General features: G+C 35.8%; 1 protein-coding gene across 2 annotated transcripts in view; it reads right to left on the bottom strand.

Moving 5' to 3' along the window:
• Nucleotides 1-26,647, bottom strand: part of LOC140339183 (solute carrier family 22 member 15-like) — a 152,229-nt gene that overhangs the window by 65,773 nt on the left and 59,809 nt on the right. For both annotated transcript variants that reach the window (XM_072423735.1, XM_072423736.1), the window contains exons 7-9: nt 24,147-24,287; nt 22,147-22,232; nt 8,339-8,447 (exon numbers count right to left, since the gene is read on the bottom strand). In XM_072423735.1, the coding sequence (XP_072279836.1) occupies nt 8,339-8,447; nt 22,147-22,232; nt 24,147-24,287 (336 nt within the window). The remainder of the gene's footprint in view (nt 1-8,338; nt 8,448-22,146; nt 22,233-24,146; nt 24,288-26,647) is intronic.

Below are 26,647 nucleotides of genomic sequence, written 5' to 3'. Positions count from 1 at the left end.
AATACGAATGCGTGACCGATAATCCGATTCTGCTTGATGAATCAGGGGGTATGTCAGAGAATTTTTTCTCCCCCTTTCTGTCCTATCACCTTAGGTCATAAAATGTTTGAACTACAGAACACTTTCCCTGATCCCCATAACAGAGATGGAAAGTTCTCTGTAATTCACAGAGGTGAATTAGAGAGGAAAAATATTGGTTGGGAATAATATTGAATAATAATAAAGATAACACTGCAAGGTGACAGCACTGGGATTTGATAGCATTTTTTCTTGCATCGAACAGATAACAAAATGCTTTTAAAACACCAAAACGAAAGCAAATATGAAAAGTTCTTTAGGATTTAAAAACATATTAAAACCAGTAAATCAGCACAATGAGGGGTTTAGGTTTATAGTAGTACAGAAGTACATTTTACACCCTGATGCATTCTGTTTTGTCTGATGACTACCTGCCAGATCAATTTTCCTATTTCAAACCCATGAAATCACAAAGAACAAGTATCATCATTGAGATTTAAATATAAGCGACACATGTAATGTAAGAGCATAGCATGCTCTAATTCCACCTTTCATGAACCGAACAAGACACCTAATAAATCACAAAAAAGCCGGGAAGAGAAAATGGCATCTAAAATCTTTACCAACCTTTCAGCTGTCTACAATAACATTACCCAGATATCTGTCATTTTGTGGCACCATTGATAAGCGTAGAGGCACATTACATGAAAGGTCAAACAGGACATTTGCCATGTGCAATCTGCATCAACCTGACCATGGTATAATTATAACATTTGATAAATATGACAGAAGGAAAGGGTTTTCAAAGCAGTGCTCTGATCACATTACACAATGCATGGTTAAAGACATATACTGTACTGTGTATAAGAATTAGCCCTGTTGCCATTTTCATTTTTTATAGTATAAGTCTCCTGAATTAAAAATAACTAAAAACTGAATTGAAATAACTGGGATTTTATATTACAATCTATAGAAAACAGTCCACAATGTCAAAATGGAAAGAAGACAAAAACAATAAAATGTCTTATGTACCTTTTGTACAAAAGCCAATAGTGAAAAATAAACAAAATTAAAAAAAAATCAAATTTAAAATGTGCCAAAGCATGTGAGGACAATGCAAATAAAAATGCATTTGACCTGATGAGACCAACATTAAAGCTATACTCTACACTTTTTTTCACCTACTCTTCTCCCCAAGGACAGTCTATAAATCATTTTATTTGGACTGGTGAAGTGGTAATTCCTACATGAGGCCTTTCTATGCAATTCACATATTATATGTTAGATTTAGGTCAGGGGTTTAACTGGGCCACAGAGGTTCTTGGTTTTACAACACTCAATTTCAGCTTTAGCTTTATGCTTAGGATTATTTCCCTACTTTAAAGGTAAAGTGGAACTAAACTCTGGGGAGATCAGCTGTCTGATCTGTTGTGGGCTCCGCCATCTTTACCACGTCTTCTCTTCCGTTTTCCGATGTTCACCAATTTTGTTTGGCAAGACATAACTCTTGCACAGGAGTTTATTCAGTCCCAAAACTTGCAAGAGAAGCTGGGATTGCAGGATATCCTTGACAACCAACAAATTTTGGCAGATGGGTGGTGATCAGGGAGGCAAGAATACTTATTGCCGAAGAGACATTGACTTTTTTGGTGGAACTTTATTACCACTTTAACATGTCCACTCCAGAATCAGGTCTGTAAACCAAAAAGTAAAACTCCTATATAAATTTACTATAGCAACACTAAAACTAATTAAAAAAATCAATATAGATGAATGCTTGTGTTGAGGACAGCATAAACTGATTAAAAACGGGTTGGCTTTATCAGTAGGCTTGTGTCCATAGGCAAAGAGGAGATTTCCCCTTATACTGAGATCAACCACCCCCCATCACCTGCAAGTATACCATTATCTCAAATCAACAGATTAACCAATTGTCCTAACATTCTGAACTAGGTAAGGGCTTGCAAAACAGATCCATTTCTATGTATTGGAAATGCAAGCTGAGCAAGATCTCAAAGGTTTACAGGCTCCAGTAATTAAAATTAGGCTCTAATTGTCTGTTATTCTGTTGCCCTATTTGTGTCACAGCACACAGATTAACCTTATTGTTTATTATTACAGATAAGCAATATAGTTAAGGTCACCCCTTCTCTTCTACTCCTGTTACAATAAAAAGCATCACTAATTAATTCATCTTTTTCTACTCCTCTTTTTGTAAGCCTCCTGCCTGAAAACATATTGGACTGTACAAAGCTACAGATCCTTAATGGCGCACACTGCTTGTCTTCTGTACAAGTTTCAGTGTGCAGGGGATTAAAGAAAGCAAATACATATCAAGTACTTTTAATAGCATAATTTAAAAAAAAAATACAATATATTTTTTTAATACATAACAGGATTTAAAAGGTATTTGTATGTTTGTCTGTAGTTTAATTCTGATAAAACTATTCCAAGTTGAAATTTTCTGGTTTATGAAATTTGTAATTTTTTAATCTCTACTCTTAGAAAATGATTCATAATTTTTCACAGCTAGATTAGCAAGAAATAAGTTTGGCAAGTATGAGTTTACAAATACCCAATACACTACCATGGTTAATAAATGAGGATATTTCCTTTTTGAAATATAGAACTTGTCAATCTGAAGCATGTTATAAACATCTCCACTGTGCTTTACTTGTCAAAATAGCTACTTTAAGGGCTGCAAAAATAGCTGTCAACCAAAAGTGCGTCCTAAAGGTGATTATTAGAGGACATTGCTCTTACAATTGAGCATCAGGCAACAGCTAAATACGCAGTTGAAATACATAAAAGGCAGTTGTTTTTCCTGCCAAGAAATTAGTATTAATATCAATTCAGTCAAGACCTGAGATTTACACAACCCTTCCAGTCAGGTGACAATTTGTTCCTCTTTTTCTGCATTTAGGCAACATGGCTAGGTTACCTCTCTGTCACCAGTCTGACTGGACTGTGAGGAAGCAGCAACATGCTGATAAATTAATGTATTTAATTTACATTCCCTGTCAACATGTTACTCACCGGCACATCTCAATGCAGCACTCCTGACTGTCTCATCCTCTTCCTGCCTGAATGTTGCAGGACTGGGGAACTATCCTACAAACTGTACTAATCAACAACTTTACATGAATTCAGTGCTCATGTCTTTCTTACCATGCTTTGTTTACATTCACTGTTTTACCTTCATGTGAAGAAGTACAACTTTTAGAAATGTGGTTTTGTCATATGGGGGGGGGGGATTTTATCAATAGGTACAACCACTTAAAATCCATGAAACTAGAATGTTCCAGATTAGGTTCCAATATTAAGAACCTCCTTCCTTATAGTTCATGCTGGTGGAACCCGCCAGGTCAAGCGTTTGGCATTGTATATGGTGCCTTTATGGCAAGATCAAAAGACCTCTTTAGGGCCGTAAAAAGGAAGGTTGTGAGTCTCTATGGGTCTACAAGGGATTTTAAGAGATTGACAAATTATCTCAATTTAACCATTCCCTTGAAAGGAAAACAGATTTACAAATAGTGTGGATTTTAAATGAATGGTAATTTGTGCTGGACTGCTAATTTGTGTAAGAGATTGCACCAATTAAAACTGCATGGGAGGTCTGCCAGGAAAACATTTTTTGTACAGAAAGAAAGAAAGAAAAGTGGGACTACAGTCTGACATTAAACATATTGGCCCAGGACTTAATGAATTCAAGACAGAGTTGTTATTCTACAGCAGGGGTCTTGTAACGTTAATGCCCAGGAGTCAAATACTAAAAAATGTATGCAAATCCTCGAAGACTGGAGTGGAGCACTCCTGCTATAGAGTAACAACAGACATTTAACGTACAAACCAAAAACAGCGTCCCAGGTATCAGCTTTGACATCCTCCAGGACAAGACTTTTGCACGGATCTTTTAAGGTATATTGTCACTCTGCCCTAAATGAGAATGCACAGAGTTCATTCATCTCAACATTTTCCTAAAGTGTGCAGTGTACATGGTAAATTCAAAGGGCAATGGACAGGTAAGGATGCTTTATCACAAAGGAAACAGCACATCCTTATTGCAATAAAAAGCCTGTCTGTTGCACATCTGTTTTCGTACTTTACCAAACCTGTATTTCAGTAAACCGCAGACATTCCCTAGTATTCAGCCTGCAGATGTTTTATAAATGGTCAAATTATTTTCTCGGCATGCATCTCAGCTCACTATCAGCTGTATCTCTTCAAGCTAGACGCCTTATCTTAATAAGTGAAAAGACTGTGCAAGTACCAGAAGGTATACCTGTGTCATGTCTTGGCATTTAAAAGATAAAATGAAAGTGAAGAGGAAGTACGGTGATCCCTCCAACAGTCAAAACTATCTGCAAGTGTGATACCTTAAATTATACATGAAAAGATTTAATATGTGATTGATGTACCCTAAAAACAAGCAAGGTTTTGCCTGTGTATGCACACCTCCTAAATGGACCAGCTACCTTATGGGGAAACTCCATCAAGATTAACATATGTCAGGTGGGAATTAAAGGTGGAGGAGACCTAACTAGGACAAAAAGGGGAGGTTAAAAGGAAAACTAAAGTTTCATGGAACTAATAGATACTTGGCTGTTTAAATTTCCATACCCTTTAATCTGTACTTGTCCTATACTTACTAACTTTTTACTCAGAAAAAGTTGAAATTGAAAAATTTAATTGCCAATTAAAACAAATGTACAATCTCCAAAAGCAGTAAAGGTCATAGAGGCTGTAATCATGTCTGTAGATTTGTCCTATCCCTGCCATTAAACAAGTTGTTCAACCTTTCATAAGAGAATATCCAAACACTAAAGGGTGATTTGTCTATCTAGAAATATCTATGATAGCAGACAGCCTGAGTGGAATGCTTGATTAAGAGGAACACGCTTCCAAATTAACATTTATATGGCTTCCTAATTGCTGCAACATAAATTAACAAGACATAAGGATTTTCTCTAAGCAGCATGTTGTGTTGGAGCAATGAATTTTAAAGTTGCTGACTATCCACTGTCTGGCTTGCTTTAAGTTCCTTGTACCCAAAAGCTCTCATTCCAATGTAAACTGTAAGTCAATAACAATTTATGCCACATCTAAAAAGTTACAAAGAGCAGATGACTGGCACTGTGTCTCGATACAATACGGCATTATAGTACCACACAAACTGAAATATCTTACTTCATTATTTATTTGCTTTTGCGACATATTTTATGTTGTGCTTTCAGGGGTTCTGCATAATCACAGAGGAATTACACCAATCATAGCATGAGCTACAGGATTGCTGTCTGATGGTTCAAGGCAATACAGACACAAGCAGAGTGAGATGCCATGCTATGTAATATATGAAGATATTGTTAGTGCATAGAATATTAAAATAAAATATGGTAGAAGAACCCAAATAGATCTAAGCAATATAATATTAAAGATTTGCTTTAAGGTGCAAGCTAAATAGTCAATGAACACGTTTATATTACATAGTTATTCAGGTTAAAAAAAAAAGACATAAGTCCATCAAGTTTAACCACTATAGAAATAAACATATCCCAGAACAAAACCCATTAGACATAGTTGATCCAGAAAGGAAGGAAAAAAAAAACCCTGGTACTATTTGCTTTAACAGGGGAAAACAATTCCTTCCTGATTCCATGAGGCAATGGGATGTTCCCTGGATCAACGGTCTTTGTTATCTTTACTTTAAAGCTTTAATACCCCGTTATATTCTGTGCTTGAAGAAAAGCATTTTCCTTTTTACCTAATTTTTATTTTGATCTAGAACACAGGATTCAGACCAAAATTTTTTAAAGGTACTATCAATACCACAATTGTAATAAAATATGTAATACATGATCACAGGTTATTAGATTAGAATGGACATTTCATGTTTTATGTAGATTTACTGTTATTATTTAAAACAAATACATCTACATTAATTGTCCTTCAACAATTCTAGCAAGCATGTCTACAAGGCACTGAGAGAAGTACAGAACAGCATCATTACCTGGCAGGCACATTGCAAGTTTTATAGTTTGCCTATAGGATGTTAGCCACCGGTCCTGGCAGTCAAGCCACGACAAATGAAAAGTCATGCATATGCCCCAAAGACATGCCTAAAACTATTTTTTTAAAAACTTGTAGCTTACACAAGCTTTAGACCCTGTGACATTGCTGACTTACTCACGCTGTAACATTAGTAATTCACTGGGAAGTTCTATATGTGTCCCTAAGCTTAAAAGGCTGAACAGAGCTACAGATTTGCTGTAAGTAGTAGGCTAAATAGTCAATGAGCACAAATTTATATTAGTTAGTCAGGTTAAAAAAAGAATATAAGTCCATCAAGTTCAACCACTACGAAAAAAAACATATACCAGATAAAAACCCAATAGACAACATAGTTGATCCAGAGGAAGGAAAAAATAACCCTGGTACGATTTGCTGCAACAGGGGAAAAACATTCCTTCCTGATTCCATGAGGCAATCGGATGTTCCCTAGATCAACGGTCTCTGTTATCTTTACTTTAAAGCTTTGATACCCAGGTATATTCTGTGCTTCTAGAAAAGCTTTTTCTAAAAGCAATCTACAGTAGTTGCTGAAACTTTTTAATGATGTTTTGAATGAAATACACCTAAGTGCATAAGATTTTTTTTTTTTTTAAATAAAACTGGTATGCAAATATATTTGTGACTTAATACTCTGTATATAAAATATGTTACAATTTATAACATTTTATTAGAAGACAATTTTATCCACAAGTAACATTGGAAAGATGATGTAATCCCCTAACAAATCATAGACATTAGACCGGAAAAACCACTGACAGGCAGATATTCACATCTTAGTAACAAGTTTTTTTTATGAATAAAGCATGAACTTATAAAGCTACTTTAGTATTTTTAACTGGTTTTCAAAACTTTTGCCCTCTGCTCAACAGCCACTGGGAAAAAACACTGACATTAGGTACACAGCAATAAGTTAATATTGTATAAATTCAAGGCCACTCTTGAGCAGAAATTAAAAGCCAATGACTTCTGCCCCTTGTAAACTTTTCACCAATCAAAAAAAAACAGTCAGGTTTAAATATGTGCAGCTTAATGGGAAACCAATGGGAGTTTTTAAAACTCCCCAAACATCAAAGCATAATGTCTTGATAATTGTTGTTCATATAAACATATTAGTAAGTGTAGGATATTATAGTAAGCCCAATTAATTTTCAAAGAAGACCTTTTATTAATAAAAAGACCACATCCTTGCTACTCTCCTATACATTTGAACTAAACTCTAAGGAAAAGATATTATATGGTATTTGACAATCTGGAGCATTGTGAATGTGTTGTATCATGTAATTTGATTGCATAAACTGTTGGAAGAGTTGCACTAAATTAATAAGCAAAGGGACTATATAGCTTGCATATGTAACACTTATGACCTCTTCATTTGCACATAAAATGCCTAACCATACAGTACATAGAACCAAGGTTTAAAACACTATCTTTTATGAATAGGATTATTCATGATAAGCATAGGGTACAAAATGAAGAGTAGTGCATTGTCTGGCAAAGAAAGGGATAAAGTAAGTAATTTCACCTTTACATTACCCAGCCCTAAATTAAAATGAAATTATGCAATGTGGAGGCAGCCAAATGCAAAAAATTAGTTGTTTTTTAAAATAAATTTTCAAAACTGTTCATAATTTAATTGGTAAAGGCTGGAGTTCAGCTTTAAAGTGTAAATGTGGCAAGACTTTAGACATTCAAATATTTAAATATTTTTAAGGCAAGCTGTTAAACAAACATTCACTGTCATCTGTGGATACATGTACTGTGGAGAAATGAATCCTCAAACTTTACAGCACTAAAATGATTCAAGTCAGTTCTCTCAGCAGCTGAGCTCATCTTACCCCTGATCTCAGAGCTCCTTCTCTGTGTTTCTATCAAAGCTTTAGTGCCATTTCAGGCACGTGGAGAACTGCAACATTCAGCCAAAAGCTCAACTGCAGTCCCAATATCTCATATTTAAATAAATGTTTTGGCTTAGGAAACATTGTTTGGCTCATGATCACCATAGATGAGCTGCTGTGAACTGATGATGATGGATGATGTGACTACAGATCAGATGAGAATAAATAAAAATGTTTAAATGTCTATTGCCTGGCCACAGTTACACTTTTAGAGAGATGACATGGCCATTAACAGAGACTATATTCCCTACAAATATTTTCACATAAAAAATCTAATAACCCAATACTTATGCTGATATGACATACCTAAATGTGCCCAACCATATACAGATTTATATACAACAAGTGAGAATTACCTTACTACTGTAGGGTAGAGCTCAGAAGTGTAGATGTAAACAACGTTAAAGGCAGCACTGACAGATAGCTTCCCAAGTAAGGCAAGGATGACAGGATTAAGACACAAACCTAAAAAAGATACACAAAAGAAAAAAGTGTATATATTAAATCTGTCAGTACAACAAGGTGTATGCCATGTCATATGCCAACATGACTTATTTTTATGAATCATAACAAAACATATCAGTTTATTTATTGAATATATCCTAAAAGTCTATCGTTTTGACTGACCAGGCTAAGGTCTGCTGATCAGGCTTAAAATCGAGCAATAGGAGGTATTTCTGTAAACGTGCAGCTTCCTGCTTTGTTGGTACCAGACCGTGTATTCTTCAGCATTTAGCCAAACCTTTAGGACTGAACCCAAAAGAAAAAGCTCTTTTTTATTACACTAAACTAGAACTTTTAGATACACAATCATTATTTATTGAAATTTTTTTTTAATGGTTGTTTAATTCTGACCCTTAAACTATGTACACACGTTAGACTTTTGTTGTTGTAAAGGATCTTTTCATGATGATGCATAAACGATTGCCCTCTAATCCTTTCACTTGTATTGCGTTTGTGCGTCGCTCATGGATCCGCCAGGACGGATCCATAAACAACGTCAGACGGCTGCTGTACACATGTCCAATACTAGCCCCGAAGCGATAATCTGACAAGAATCATCTGACGTGTACATAGATTTAGATATATGTGGAATTGTTTTTTTTTTTTTATATAAATACTTTTTAGATAAATACAAGTGCTCTGTGTTCTCTCCCCTCGTGTATATTTGATCCATGGGCATATGCAATTCATATTAAAAAAAGATGGCTTGATCTAGTGAACTTACACTGATATGAGCATTAATTTCTTCCAAGTGAATGTTTTTTTCACAAAGGTTGCATCCTAGAATTCCATGTTTTAGCAACTACAATGATCACCAGTAGCGGGACCTGTGCTCACAGCCTAGCACCATGCAGTGGTTAGTATCTGCCAAAGAACACCGGAAATGGCGTTTGTCATTGGTTCCTTGTTCTCACACAAGCGCAGGTTCCCGCTGAGCACATGCAACAGATCCGTGTGGAGGACACCATAGTTTCTTCAGAAGCATGCCCTCACGTTGTCAGTAGTGCATACAGGCATGTGTGCGCCATATTATGGTTGAGTGGTTGTGACAATTTTCACAAGATGGATTATTCTGTGATTTAGGTTTTGTACTTTGTGCTTTTGATCCAGCGCTTATTAACGACTCTTTTTTGTTCTCACATATACACGATTATAAATAAAGATATTAAGATTTTTACTTGAAAATGTGGTAATCAAGATATGAGTGTATTTTATTATATATATATATATATATATATATATATATATACACACACACACACAAATATAATCTGTAATGTGAAATCACCTCTATTTCTTTAGTCCCATACATTTGTCATTCACAAATTGATTACAGTGCATTTCATACTTCAAAGCTGTACAACCATATCTTACACAAGTTATCATTTTATAACGTAGTTTCACTTAAGGTGCAATTGAGGACAATCAGTTGCCAAATGTGCATGGTATTTTTATTTTGTCCTATTCTATACTGTATTTTATGAACACTTTGTCATCGGAAGTGGGTGTCCATCTTTAGGACTCCCTGTAGCTCATTTAAGTGTTCCAGGGCAGTCAGATGCTGCCTGCAACATTCAAGCACCTTTTAGTTTCTATGGACACCTTTATCCTATCTGAAATAAAAATCAAACACCTTAGAAAATAGAAATATGAAGCCAAAAAAACGGTAAGATAAGACTAGATGTTTATTTTGGAAACACATATAAGAAAAGGACACACAGGTATAAATTTCAGTAATATGTATTAAAATTAATAATAGAACTATGGTTCTTATAGAGGGGACAGCATCATTTTAAACATACTTTGTAAAACCACTAATAGACCAAATGTAAAAAATATTGTTTTTATTTCAAAGTTTATCTCAACCATTGTGTGATTATGGGCAGACTGAGGCACTTATTCACCACTATAAATATATTCAGGAGGCTTATATGAAAAAGGTCACAGAACCAAGACCACTGCAAGAAAATGTGCAATTAGGAGTGCCAGTTTTAATTTATTATCTTGTTTCCTTAGCTTTACCATAGCAACAGTAACTACTAGAAACCAAAAATGCTAGATAATCATAAAACAGGCTGAAGCAAATTTTACTGAACCCTGTACAAAATTATAAATATCAAGTCTGACATGCTTTAAAAGTGAAGGAATGCAAGACAGCAACTTGGAACACGTCTTTAGTACAACTGTCATAACTCACTATAGAACAGATCACTATGGCTTAGTTTCAATGGTCTTTAACAAGCTAGTAAGTTCCCTTTTCTTTCAACTTTGTTTCTTTGAATAATGCATTACCTTTGATATAGCTTTCATTACCTTTGTGGAAGTACATGACACTTGTCTGATTTAATGATTTATGCCTCTCATATCCAGTAAACCTCAAGGGGGTTTATTTGATTCAAGTATTTCATTTATGTCTCTCCTAAAAAACAGGACAATATAGAGCATATCCAAACGTCTCCACCAAAAGCTGTACAGTACTACAGACCTACATAGGTATACAATAGGCTGTAATACAAATCTAAACAGTAGATTTGCAGAGTTAAATTGTTAAGATGCTGCTCATATACTGAATCAGTTATTACCTAAGGTGAAGCACAATAGATAACTTGTCATTTAAAATAAACTATTACTGACATATCAAATAACTGTTAAAAAAAACAAAAAACATCCAATGACATCAAAAGATGAAAAACTATGATGATTCTCTGGTACAATGAGTGTTCTATTGCTACAGATTATCTGTCATCCTCTACAGCGGGGGTGCCCAACAGGTAGATCGTGAGAGCCCTGCCTTTCAAAATAAACTCTACTGTGCACAGGCGTTATTAAGTCCATGTTTCTATTGTTGGTAGACCATTTTGACTTGGTCATTTTAAAAGCAGCTTGCAAGCCAAAAAAAGTGTGGGCACCCCTGCTCTACAGTGTGTACAGATGTTGTAAGACAATAAATGATCATGTACACAACTACGCATGCCTGGTCAGTAGGCACGTGATTAAAGAGTCACATTTGCAGTCAGAAAAGCAGTCTGACAAGCCCTACAAATATACACATGGCTTCTGTATGTATAGCATGATATGTCATTCTTTTCAAATGCTCGATCATCAAAGAACATTCATTTTGAACAAATATTTAAAACGTGTATGTCAATTTTGCAGTCAATGATGATGTTATTGTATATAAAGATTCTGCCAGATGGTTTACCATCAGTGACCAGTAATGACACATCTGCCCATATTCTCCCACAGGGCTGCCAAATCCTCACGAAATGGGCCGAATTAATCCTGGACTAAATTCATCTCAGGTTTACTGGATCACCCAGGTTATTAATATTAAACAGTATTTATATAGCACCAACATAATACACAGCACTGTTTATCAAATAGGGGTTTCAAATGACAGACAGATACAGACAGTGACACAGAAGGATGAGAGGACCCTGCCCAGATGAGCTTACAATCTAAGATTCTCCCATAACAGTCTTCTCCAGCCTTGGAAAGCGTTAATAAATGAGGTTCACTCATTTAATAACTCATGGACATGGTGTAAAATATCTGTAAGATTAACATTTCCAGCATTTCACTATCACCAACTGAGAACAACAGAAAAACAACCTCAACTGCACCAGCTAGGTATACGTTGGCTGCCTAACTTGCAGTAATCATTGCCAGTTCAGGGACTCTAGTGATCGCTTATAATCAATAAAAAGGTTGCAAATATTAAATGAATATTTTTACAAATCCAACTTGCTTTTTAACATGATGTATTTTGGTTGTTTTAATAAAAATAACATCTTGTACGGAGTACAGAGGAGGAGGAAAACTAACAATATGGATCCAAAGGCGGTCTCCAAAGTGGCCCTTAAATTGAGGGGTCAACAGTGACAAAAGTTAAAACTGAAGTAGAAGAATAAATATCTGGCTCAGAGGTCACCAAATTCACCAAAACATTCCCTAGTGAAGAATCTTCTGGGTCTATTTGTTTCAATGATAGTGATTGATTTTCCACCAGGGAAGTTTTATATAACATAAATACAGTACATTGGGGTGAATGTTTTTTTTTTATTTTAGTTTCTTTAAGTTACATATCATACAGTGAGGGAAAGAAGTATTTGATCCCCTGCTGAGGATGGAAACAGAGTAGAAGCCGATCATGGTGGGTATATGCTGTTTGTGTGTGTGAGGTGGCTGAGGGATTGAGGTGAATTAAAGAGGTGGAGGAGTAGCTGATAACCAGAACTGGTGGGGTTGGCGGAGACAAAATGATTATAAACAATAGGGAACACAAGCAAACCAAGAACTGAGCATGGACAGTGAAGGGAAAAGAGTTGCTGATCAGGAGTAAGAAGATAGGGGAGAGCTGCTGTGGGCATTGGTAAGAGGAGTTGCAACTGACCATTAAACTTCAGAAAAGAGTAGGAGCAGGAGCAGGCTGTAAGTAAAAAAAAAAAAAAAAAAAAAAAAGACTTCATAAGGGAAAGAGTAGCATTTAGCATTACCATATTAGAGTAGGCATCATAGGAAGGAATGGCATATATTTTTGCCAATGCAAATATTGTGCCAAAACAATATTATAAAATATTACCATTTTATAAATTTACCTTTTTTATAAATGTAAAACAATTTTTTGTAATGTAATCTATATAAATATTATTTAAAATTGTGTGAATAAAACTCCAAACTGGAGCCCTAAACAACTAATTTTTCCAAGGCCACAACAGCAACAAAGTAATGTAAAGAAATATAGTTTAAATACAACTGAAAAAAAATGTTGCAAATCCTTTTAAACCTATTTTACAGGATTTCTGTTTAAAATATTCTTGGTGTGATTTGATTTAATTTTAAACAGTCCCATAAAATATGTAAATTAGGATAATGACATCTTGAAAAGGGTTTTATTCAGATCAGTCAAGGTCTGAACTTCACTAATATATAGTATCAATAAAATAAATCAGTTAGAAATAATAAGATCTTTACTACAATCAACTGGGGACATGCAGGGCATCATGCAACTTCAATGTCTTTAGAGATGGAAGTATACCCATCTGCACAGTGCAGGTACAGAATTAAAAAGCAGCTGGGATAAGAATAAGAATAAGAATATAGGTCATTTAAAATTTGCTATAAAGACATAAATAGCAAACTAAATCATTTAAAATACATATTAGTTCAATACTGTGGTATGGGAAGTAGCAACAATATGTCCTACTTGTCCATTTAAATGCAGTCATGTGACATTGGAGCAAACTAGCCACCAAAGGTCATTAGGTAATGAAGATGTGACCCAGAAACACACCTCCAACAATGAAGCTTTCCCTAATGACTGTAGGGAACAGCTGGGAAGCCATTAACACTGCAAATCCATTTATAGTTAAAAATAAAAAAAATGTAATCACATTTATGATTACACAAGAGGTGTGAGAGTATCCAATTAAGCATGGTGAATTAAGTAATTAAATAAGTTATACACAGTCCAGTAGGCTCTACGTGTTTTTTCCTCCACAATTCAGACATAGTTTTACCATTTTGTATTCAAACTCTTTTGTATGCTTTTATAGCTCTTAGTGACTAATAAAAAATAGCAGCACACAGGGAAACAATTATCCATCAATGTGTGGTGTCTGTCATTCTATGTGCACATCTGAAATGTGTTCCTTATCAGCGTTCAACAAAAAATGAAGTACAAGAGTTCTGGCTGTCTATTATTCCACATAACAAAATTACAAAAGGGCAATAGGCTTTACCATTACATCTTAAATGACATTATCAAGGTAGAGGGAGTATTTCTGCTAGTACTGACAGCCAAACAAAAATGGCTAATTGTCATAAAACTGCATTGCCAGCCAAAGCATAGCACAAAGGTTTCTGAAGATTCATAATGCCTTCATTAGAGGTAAAGCCAGCAGAACGGATGGGCTACAAGACCTTGATTTTCAATTATTCTGGTGAAAGTACATTTGTATTTATTATTGATCAGTAAAGAGGTAGGAAAGGCAATTGGGAAAGAGGTTGCAGTGAGAACAGCTACCTATTATTATATTCTCTACATTTTGGAGCATGTTGACCTTTCCTCATTTAAAAAAAAAACCTGGACTATATTAAAAGCTGTATTTGTTCTTTCCTTTTAGAAAGGACCCGTTGCTACATTTCGGCAGAATGCAAGTCCTTGAAGTAGAAAATTGTGGAGCAAATGTGGATCAAATTTCCTCTGACCAGGGAAAAACTTCTATTGTGCATCTTCTATTCAAATGTTCCATCAAAATAAAAAGGGTCATAACCAAAAAAACAGCAGTTGCCCCTGAAACAATTAGACTGGAAATTCTAAATTGCTGTCACCATTACTGGGAATAATGTAACAAGGTGGGAGGTTGCATCAAACATCACATTTAAATAAAATTAAAGAGAAACATTCTACTATTTCATTACTATTACTTTAAGAATTTAAAAGTGTTATGCAAAATTCACATAAAAAGGACAGAATGTAACAAAAAAAATAAAGATCGTAACATATTGTAACGCCAATATTTTTGCATAGTGCCTTTACATTGACCAGTGTTCAACCCAGACATTTTTTTTAAAGCTGGGTGAGAATGGTAGGTGGGTGGCAGGCCCCTGTATTGTGAACCCAACTCTGAAAAGTGCCGGGTGGTGCACCCAGCTGAAAGGGGATGGGGAGGACATTGTAGTCATGTCAAGAACTGTCGCTAAAAAGAGCTCACAATCTAATCTGTCCTTTTCATAGTTGAAGGCTAATTTAGCACAGAAAACAACTAACTGTATAGTTTTAGATGTGGGAAGAGACTGGAGTACCTGAAAAGAACTCAAACTCAGTTTCACAGATAGATCAGATTGCTGTACATGACAAATAAAACATAAAAACATAACATAACAAATAAAACATAAACATCTGACAGGTTCAGCCCATGGCTTACATCATTTATCAAGACCCCTTCTTGTCTTAAAATTTATTGTAAGCTTTGTTTAACATTACAAAGATGGCTCCCCTGTAATATGTATCTAATATGTATTTAATGCAACTTATGGAAATTTTTGCAAAATTTCCACATTATGTCATACCTACTAACTGCAAACAGTACTCAGTCAGTGCCATCTTCTCTGGTTTCTCTTGTAGAAGACAATTTATTTTTCTGCAAACATCAAGTGTCTTCTTGCACAATTTCTTTGCACAAGTTATGGAGGATTCAGTGAACCAAAAATGCACACAGCACTGCACCTCCACCACAGGAAGTATACACCAAAAAGTAATAAAATTACTAGGAAAAAAGGGTAACAGAAGAAACTTCCCAAGTGGGAATGTCAGATTCCTGGTTTTATAAATAGACCCCTAAAACGTTTACATTAGCTGCTGAATTCTTTTCTAAAATGCCCTGAATTCTAGATTATAAAGTATGTACTGACAACATTGATGATCTCTCACTCTGAAAAGACTATTTTTAAAGTTCTTACCCTGATCCAGTTTTCTTGAAAAAGCAAGCCCTACATCATTATGTAGCACTTTCTGCTATTGCCATTACTGTACCCTTTCCTGGATAACACTACCCGACTGCTGTTGCTCTTTTAAATTTTCAATTTATTGTGCATATTTTTAACTGATTTCTCCTCCCCGCTTACTCTTTAACTTGTACTAATAAACAGAAGATGTTACAGAGATCAAAACTTTGAAAATTAGTAATTTTCTAACTGAATCCTTGTTTAATTAATGTGATCAGAAAATACAGGAACATGCTTTAACTAACTAAAAAATATGTCAAAATCCAAGGCTGAAGCAGATACAGATCTGTAGTCGCTTCTTAAAATATTGAGTTGAGAAAGTAATAATCTGCAAATAAATTAGCTACTCAGAAGAAATGGATCACTGGGAATAGGTTATAAAATAATCACCACAGAATTATATGCTGCTGGAAAAAAGTGTTAGAGGGAAGCTGAATAATACTGTAAATTAATGACCAATGTCCCAGTTCCAACATCCCACCTAATTATAGAAGTATAGAGCTAACCAAAATGTGGCAATGTTTTTCAATATAAATAAACGTAGATGTGGAAAATGTATTCCGAAAAAGGTACGGGGGTCTCAAACAACTGGCAAATGTATAAGAGAAAATGGGAAGAGGGTCTGGACAGCTTCTATATTCCCGAATCCTTGGATCATATAGCATTACCCAATCTATGTACACATGTACATCATTTAACCACTGCCCAAGATGAAAAGTAATGCTAGTCACAAGCAAAAATATGTTTACAGCAGCCCCCTGACATTTTTCATGAATATACCACAGCAGACAGAGAAACGACGAAGGGAGAGCACACATTGGTGCTGCTCACTCGTCTTCCTTCTGCCCCCTCCTCTCTATAGAACAGAAAGGCACTGTGTGTACAGCGTTCATTCATTTGTCACTGGAAATGATCACGAGGTCATTTCCAGTAAAAATTTTCTAGCATGCATCGGACATCTTCACTGGGCTTATCTGGGGCAAAATTGTCTCTCAGAGGAGAGAAAAATTTAAAATGTAAACAAAGGAAATAGTTGCTTACAGGCAGAACTAAAGTTCAACTTTAAAAGCCTGGCATCAGGCAGGGCTTTATAGCAGTAAGAGTCAGGCAATGTCCCTTCTGCAATAAGCATATTTACCTGCCTGATCGCTGTCTTATCTGTCAAAATTTGTTAAGCTACTGCAGAATCTCCCACGCCTGCATCAATCCAACCAGGCCAATCAAAATGGCTGAACATTAAATCAAGTGATGTCCAAACAGCAGGGAAAAAAAAGGGATAAAAATAAAGTAATGAGGGTGTTCTAACCAGCCCCTATGCAATCCAAAACAAAAAATAAATGATCAAATAAACAAAAATACGGTATGGAAAAATCAACAAATATCAGAAAAATTGTATTTCAAGGATTGCATCTATTCAATCCCATAATATATTATCAATTCTGGATGAACCTTTAAAGCAGAAGCCTCTGTCCCCAGGATCTGATTTTTTATGTATCCTATACAGTGGTACCTCGGTATAAGTCCACTTTGGAATAAGTAGAACTTGGTCCTGTTTGGACACGAAAAATCTTGCTTGGTATACAACCTTTGCTTGGTATACAACCTTTGTGCTGGAACTTGTATGGGTCAAAATTAATCATAACACCGCATGCTACCCTTATTTACCTCTCTTGAGACAAAGCCACGACTTCCCACGTGCGTCAGTATGTCAGTTGTCACCATTCAGTGAACAACCCGCGCTATAACTCTCTGTGAATTACATAACATCTCCTCCTCTTCCCTTCTTAGCACCATCCTAGTAGGCACTCGACTCTTCTCAGCAAGGTAAAGTGAGGGTAAATTTTCATTTATTTCATCTAATTGCTTTTGTATTTATGTATTTTAGTATTAAGCAGTGTTTAAATTATTTCATACACCTCCATCAATGTATAATATGCCACGACAATAGGATTTTTTTTCATGAGAACGGATTAATCATTTACTTTTTATTTCTTATGGGAACAATTTGTTTGGTTTAAGTCCTGTTTGGTATAAGTCCAAGAATATGGAACGGATTAAGGATTTATACCAAGGTACCACTGTACATACCTTTTCACCTGCAGCCTTTAAACCACTTCAATGACATCAAAGGTGCTTCCACTAAGCTACAGTGGGTTGTCTATACTTGAATGAGATTTGGGTCATATGGAACTGCAAAAATTACTTGGGTAGTCTTTTCTCCTGGACTGAGGGATACTAGTGAGGACATGTGGGCACCACTTAGTTTAGAAGAATGTAAAATTAAGCTTATCCTTAACATACTATTAACGCATAAGTAGAGCATTTAATGTTACTGTAATGTAACCTGCACTGGAGCAGTATGTATTTGGACTAATTAATTCTAATTATTTTTGTTGTGTTGAGTATTACGTTTAGCAATAAGTAAAATTAAGTTTGTATTCAGTTGTATTATTATGATTAGTATTATACAGTATTTATTTAGCGTCAACATATTATGCAGCACTTTACACAGTCCATTGTCATGTCACTAACTGTCCCTTAAAGAGGCTCACAAGCTAATGTCCCTACCATAGTCATATGTCATTAATGAAGTCAAAGAACAATTTTTGAAGGAAAGTCGATTACCCTAACTTCATATTTTTGGGATGTGGGAGGAAACCAGAGTACCAGGAGGAAACCCACGTAGACACTGGCAGAACATATAAACTCCTGCAGATAGCATGCTGTCCGGGATTCGAACTTGTGACCTAGTGCTGCAAAGGCCTGGGTGCTAAATACTGAGCTAACCGTGCAAATAAGTCACAATATGTCATGCATGGAAAGGAGGCGCCATCGGACTAACTGCAAACGTAAAATTTGCTGTTACTATTAAATGTACACAAAACTGTTGATGTGTGGCTCTCCTCCAGTCTTCTAGAACTGCTCATTTGAACCAGATTGTTTTCCCAAATTTTCAATATTTTTACAAAGTGTTACGTTCAAAAAATAACAACAACTTGCAAAGCATTGTACAAAATGTTTCCTCTACTCTATACTGCACATTATAGTCTCGGATAAAGAGCTATGACTCTGACAGCACATTAATTCAGATAAAATTATGGTTTTCCCATACACTGCTTTGGGTGACTGGCATGTCTCTCTTTAGACTTGATCACAAGGAAAGACATTTAGTTTATGTGCACCAAGTCATTTTATCATCTGCAGAGGTGCTCATCCAGGCGTTCCATGGACGACATGTTAAGTATGGACCACTGTGCTTGTTGAGGACACAAGTGGCTTTTAAATGGCTTGGCAAGGTTATCTATTCATAAGCCTGGGGAAGTCAATGTCAACGCAGAGCTGTTAAAGGGTTTATTGTTAAAAGAAAATGTGTTCTATTTAAATATGCCACATATTGCATTTTCTTTCCTGTAAATATTTATGAAAAAAAAAGACTGTGCTCCAAAATTAACCTTGCTGCTGAAAGACATATATATTCCCCATGATAGGAAATTGAGCACTCATATATTGTGAAAACCCAGTTCAAACCTACAATACAATATAATAGTCAAATGTACACAAACTGAATATTTGGATATAGAGCAGTGTATGTAATATAAATCATGCATTGCCTATAGCTGTATTTTCCAGATGTATTCATTTTAAATAACAGTGACTGATTCACCTGAAGTAGATGTTGGGTGAGTATCACATTAACTGGTTCATATTATGTTATATAAGTGAGGTAGGGAGGAATACAGAAAAGACACAGAAAAAAAAAATCTGAAAAAACTCAAAAAGTATGATACAAATACCTCTTGCTGACCTCATATACCCAAAAAATTAGGTATTTTGTACTCTCTGGAAGGCCCCTGGCCCTTGCTGGCTTACAAGAAATACCACTGTGCCAGAAGATCTATGTATTTTGGTGGCCCCCACCTTCTGAGTACCTCTGGTGGGTCTCAGGTTCCTAGTACAAGCAAACAAATTATTACAAAAATAATTTAAGTACATAACTTTTTACCTAAAGTTTGCTTAGTTCACCCTATTTTTCTAACACGTCCCTTAAATAGTGTTAAAATAAGTTCATTTCAATTACTATCCTCCAGCTGCAATAATGTATTAGGTTTTGCTACACCCTTGCTGTTAGGAAATTAAAAATCTGGTGTGATTCTTCTATTTTAGAAAAAAATAAATAAAATAATTTGTGAGGAAGGCAGCCTTTTATTTCAGTAATGGAAGAATGAAGTAAATAATGTCTACATTGTGTTCCAGCTTGTGGTTATGCATATGAAGGAAGTCTGCTCTTCTTATAAGAACACACTTAATCTTTACCGAAAATTCCTCTTTAATTTACTCTAAATTAAATTAAGACTGATTTGAATTAACTGCTCAAGGTTATCCATCTCAATATCACAGCTTTACCATCAGCCATCACATGAATATTAAAATATGTTTCACATTGCTATGTTTAACGGAAGGAAAAAAATATTTCATATTTTTTTTCTACTTTTGGAAGTGTGGGAACTGGTAAACAGTAGTTACTAAAGTTCATTACAAAAGTTAATTGCAGGTTCCAAAGTATCTTTTTCTTGTTAAACACCAACTCCAGTCATTTAATTTCATTTTGGAGAGCGCTGTGAAGAAATAGAATCTGTCAGGTTTTTATTTCTGTCTCAACTGAGGATAGGGAGGGTTCTCCCCTGTTCCTGTCACGACGGGGGAAGTGATGGCAAAACCCTCAATGGGAACACCGACAAAAACACACTTATTTGACTGTGGAAGGTAAAAGGAGAAGTTGAATCTTTTGCGAATTATACATATTTGGTGGAGCTGCTCTGCACAAAATTATAATAGTACAGCTCTTGTACAGCTACCAAACCAATATTCCTTACGCAACAAAAAAAAACAATCCCCTACCCATACTACAAGACTCCGTTTCAAAGATTGAGTTTTTTCCCCTACTAGCAGGTTCAGTCTCTAAAAATTGTTTTCCCCTATACTACGAGGTTAGTGGCTAAAAAATCACTTTCTTTCCCTTACTATCAGGTCCAATCACCAGAATCATTTTTCTTCTCATACTACCATGTTTAATCTCCTCTACTAAACAAGTCATGCTCAAATGTTTTCCTCTGGCCATTTGCCAAGTCATTCTAAGACCATGGAAATCCATTGTCGCTCTTTACCTAGTTGAATAGGTAGAAGCACTAACAACATAATGAAGATGAAAAAAGTGGCACTTGAGGACAGATGCATTTGAGGCAATATTGGTTCAATATACGGTTACAGCCAAACTACAGCAACTTTTGTTCTCTTTTTGGACCCAAACCAATAACCTCTCCAGATAACAACACCACTCCATTTTCACCTTTCTCTTCTTTACTGTCTATCTTAATCTCTTCCGTGCTCTCATATATTTTCATATATTTACTTCCTAATTATTTCCTATCTACCTATGTCAACATTTCTTCCTCCTCCTTATTCTCTAACCCCTCTCCTAAAAAAAACAAACAAAAAAAAAAATTCCAAATAAGAGTTATTACAGGCTACTTGGGTCACCTATTATATTGAAACTGAACTTGAATGTGCAGATTTTCTACAAATAAGACTTCCAAAAACCTTTTTGAAGCAAGATATTCACAACAATATTACAGAATATCCTGCTCAGTTATCTTGACATGACAGGTTTGCTGGTTTTGGGTACCATGAGAGTAGGTTAGTTATCAGTATGAAGTACAGGAAATATTTTTATTTTGTGAGCATTTTGACAGTGCTCACCTATCAGTTCATACACATACCTTTAAGAGAACAAATACTAACAATGACAGAGCCAGCCTTCTTCACTTTGCAATGTTACAAGAGAAAGGCCAAACCGTGAGTACTTTGCTGCATTATAGACTACCCACAAAATCTACAGGAGGATAAAAGACCAGACTTCCTGGAAAATGGGAAAGAACAGAAATGACCAGTCTTTAATATAAGCAAGGTCCACATACAGGAGTTGTTTCATGTTAAATGTACTGCGTATACCTGATAAAACAAACCACAAAAATAAAAGGAGTGGACAAATCTTAAAAGAACTATAGGCAAATCATAGACCCAAGTTTCTAAATACTTGTAAAAAGATAACAGTTTGTATCATCAGTTTTGTTTCTCATTTTATTATACTTACTGTTATTGTCTGGTAAAAACATTGTAAATATACAGGCAAGTCCAGCAAATATTAGAAAACCCGCTGTAGATTTTCCCCGGCCAGACCTTAAAAAAAAGTTACACAATTTAGTAATGAAATGCATAAAATACAGATAATGTATAATTAATGACAGCTAGAAACAATTATGTCATACTTTTAAAATCAGATCAATGAAATAATAAATCCTTTTTGGATGCTATGGATTATACTTTTTAACTGCGACTTGCAACTTCCACAGGTTATTCCACTGCTCTGAATCTGAATATAGGTATATACATATACAAAAAAAGTTTTTGTTTTTTTTTTAAGTGGAGACTTTATTAAGGCACACAAGACTCATTTTTTGTGCTGTGAAAAATTGCTTTCAGTTTTGAAAAAACCTAAACATTTGCGGGGTTGTAAATACGTTAGTTGTTTCACATCTTTCCACAGATATCCATGATACTCAGATAGCAGGGTGCATTGTGTACAGAAACCTTAGAAAAAGCATTGCACAGCTTTTTGCTGCTATCTCACAGCCTTCAAAGTACCCCTAATTTCCAGTTTGGAGATGATTAACACATATCATTGAAGCACTGACTGTTATTTTGAAAACCTGGATTTTTCATGCTTTCAACAATTTCCAAGTAATGTAGACGTTTACTGAAAAAAATGTTGAATTCTTCAGGCAGCTTGTTTAAGCTGAAAGCCAACACTTTCATTAAGATTTTCACCCCAAGATTTGTGGTTTCTCTAGTTTAGCCACTAATGAAACACAATAAGGAGTCCTTAAATAAAATATGCTAATTGCAGATCCCCAGGTCCCCTACATAGGAGAATTGGGGTGGGTCCCTACATTTAAAATGATTAATTATTTTATATTAATTATTAAACTATTCTACGCTGTCAAATTTTCTTCTTGAATCCCAATTTCTGGGGTGTACGTGTAGGAAACTAAGGAAAGGTTGATGTAAGAAGGCGACACTTATCATTATGGCATCATTGGAACATGAAAAAACTCAAAACACATCAATACACACTGCCTGTTTCCCATACCTGTCCAATATTTGAACCCCAATTTCCCTGGAATGAGTGTCAAAAAACAAAATTAGAGTTGAAAGAGGGAGCACTTGTGGCCAATGCCCTGTATATTTGTATTACTACCTCACCATTACAAAATAATTTAATAGTGCCCTGCCCTGTTTACATGTAACTTTCCGCTTCCCTTCCTTGAACATCAATTTCTCTAGAATGGGGAGGTGTAGGAAATTGAAAAATGTACACACATGTGAGAGACCCCCTAAAATGTCTTTACTGTGGCAATTTTAGAACAAACAAAAAACAAAACTCTACCTATCAAAACTCAATGCCCTGTCACATAACTGTCCACTTCTTTGAACCACAATTAATTATTTGCTTACCTTCCTGGAACCCCCTTTATTCAGGAAAGGGAGCAGCAGGGAACCAAAGATTAAGTAGTAAGAAAATGTGTCCCTTGCCTGTCATCGAAATTGCATTTTTCTGGAAGTATCCAATGCAGAGTTAATGGGGTTCAAAGAAGGTTGGGAGCATTTTCTGATAGAATGCATTATATTGTGATTATTTGACATGAATATTTGACAGTCAGCACTGTATGGTAGCTTTAGTTTTTGTAACTTATATGCTGCCGGTGTGGGGGATACAAAATCCTGGCCTTGGGGAGAGGCCTAATAAACTAACCCCTAAAAACACATGCCTATCTGATAAAGTGTCTATACCAAGATCTAAAAGTGCAGAAAACAATGAAACTAAATGATTAGCCCCAAGAGCTAAGCACATTAAAGAACTATTTCTGCATACAAAACTGAAATGCCAATTTGTTGCATTACAAATGCAGAGAAAATATAGTTTTGTAAGTGTTTGTACAGATAGACAACATGTAGACATTTTGCACAGATCAGCTAAGGCTAATAGCAGTTCTAAACACAAGTTAGTTCTAAACACTGTCTCTCAATACTCACCAAGACTTCTCAATAAAAAACAGACAGAGAGGAAATGCTGGAACTTCCACAAGGCCAGACAATGCAACATTCAAATAGAGATTGCCTTTTAGATCTCCCGCGTTTAAGGTCAGGCCGTAATACACCAGACTGCAGACGTACCTGCAAGAAACACATAATCATTGCTGTTGAAAGGTTTACAGATATCAAGGGCTGCTTTCATGAAAGCCAATTTATCAGGACGGCACATAGACAATAATAAATGGCTAGGGCGAGAGGAAAACTCTTTCCTCCTCTACTACCTGGTAAGTCCCTGATCTATTAGCAGTTTGTTCCCCCAACATTACAAAGGGAAAATAATTTTAATTGCAAAACACAATTCATAAAATACACACAAAAAGGTGTATATTAGATAATTATCAACTCATATACTCAACAAAAAATCAGAAATATCCAGATTCATAAGAAGTCGTGAAATAGCAAAATGTAAAACACTGCACAACAAACAGTCCTTAAAATCAACTTCTTTTAATTCAGAAAATCTTTATGCATTGCAAGTGCCAACATTGTAGGCCCTTTGTTATGTTGTAAAGATACAGAGATTGATTAGCTGTCGCACACAGTTTTTTATTCGACAGGCAGGGTTGCTGAAAAACCTCTTCATTTTAGTCTTTTTTGTCCACAGCACCTTATCATAAAACTCTTTGGTTTGTTCAGATGCACCTCTGCAAACCTAAGCCATGCTGCCATGTACTTTTGAGAGAGAAGAGGATTTCTCGTGGCAACCCTTCTAAACAAGCCATTTGTATTCAGTCTTTTTCTAATTGTACTGACATTAACCTAATTAACAGGCTAACTAAAAAAGCAATAAATCTGATACAATGGATGAGCCTAACCTTCCCTCCTCAGTCAAACTGCTCTCCATTACCTCCTCATTTGGACTCACACAGCACATCAATGGCCCCACACACATAGCTGGACACACTCTTGACCTGGTATTTTCTAAACTCTGCAACCTCACCCTCCTTGACAACTCACCATTCCCCCTCTCTGATCATAAATCCCTATTTAATGTACAGCGCTGCGTAATATGTTGGCGCTATATAAATCCTGTTTATTAATAATAATAATAATAATAATAATACAATTCTATAAAATAGGCTCAGATACATCAACCCTTTCTTCCAACCTTTACGCCTCAAACTAGGGGCTCACACTCACACTAGAAATAAACTGCTGATTCAAGACAATATTCGCAAGCCCAATTATTTATTGACCAGGATTTGTTTGATAGTTTAAAAGCTGAATCTTTCTTTTCCTCCACTGCCCTGCCAGATGCTCCACATCTTTTGCTCTTCGCTTGAAGCGGAGATTACCATTCAAGGGTCTAAGGCTGCTATAAAATCAGGCCAGGCCCTGATGGGTTGTCATCTTATTGCCACATTAAATTTATTGATACACTTGCTCCACAGCTAACCAGATTCTTTAACCATGTGCTTTTTGGGGAAGGGGGGGAGGGTGCTGGGAAGAAATACTTTTACTGCCACAATATAAGCATGATACCCAAGCCCAACACTGACTCCATGGTTTGGTCTAGATATAGACTGATCTCCCTTCGAAATCTGGATGCCAAAATTTTAGCCACCAGACTGAACAAAGGTATTAACAATCTTATTGGCAAGGACCAAGTAACTTTATATCTAGGCGACAAGCCTCTGACAGTGTTTGGAGACTGGCCCACCTAACTCACTTAGCTAGGCAACGTAATTGCCCTTCTTTCTAATTAGCACTGGAAATTAAGAATGCCATTGATACAGCTCTATCGCCCAATCCTATTTTCACCCTGGAAAGCTGGGAGTTTGGTTCAAACTTTATTACTTGGATTAAAGCAATATACACAAAGCCTTCACCAAATGTAGCTTCCATCATATAATTTGTTGGACATGGATTTATCCCCCATTTCCCTCTCCCCCATATTTCCTTAAAAACCTAAATAATAATTGAAACCAACAGCTAAGGTCTGTATATTCTGAGATGTAACTCCTTGGTCTTTTTGAAATTTCTCTAAGTATTGCAGAGTCTGACTTTGGGGAGGGGGGTGCTGGGACTTTCACACAGTGAAGAAAACACGAGTGGCTCAGGGACAACTCTGTGAATGTCCCAGAGTGACGCAGCCAGATCCCCGACTGGAACCCTATTGAAGATCTCTGAGCGAGAGACCTAATGGGAAACTAGAGAGAATGAATGGGGGCAATTAACAATCATTCATCCTTTAAAAGTACTTAAAACATTCTTAAAGGATTTTGGAGGTGGTGGCTGCTTGCTGGCTAGCAGGCTGTTAGCCATCAGGAAGCCATTTGCATGATCCTCATCTTATTGTTCTTTGTTGTTCAAACTTGAACCCAGACAAAAGCCGAGTGAAAAAAATTGCAGTTGAGCCTTTGAAAAAACATTACTTCTCCAAAACATTTTATTTACAAATACATGCAAGGTTTTCTTCTAAAACAGTCCCTAAGGCTGCA

The sequence above is a fragment of the Pyxicephalus adspersus genome, chromosome 10 (assembly GCF_032062135.1).
Source record: "Pyxicephalus adspersus chromosome 10, UCB_Pads_2.0, whole genome shotgun sequence".
NCBI classification, from domain to species: domain Eukaryota; kingdom Metazoa; phylum Chordata; class Amphibia; order Anura; family Pyxicephalidae; genus Pyxicephalus; species Pyxicephalus adspersus.
The sequence above is the reverse complement of the archived record's forward strand: the minus strand, read 5'-3'. Positions and strand labels throughout refer to the sequence as shown.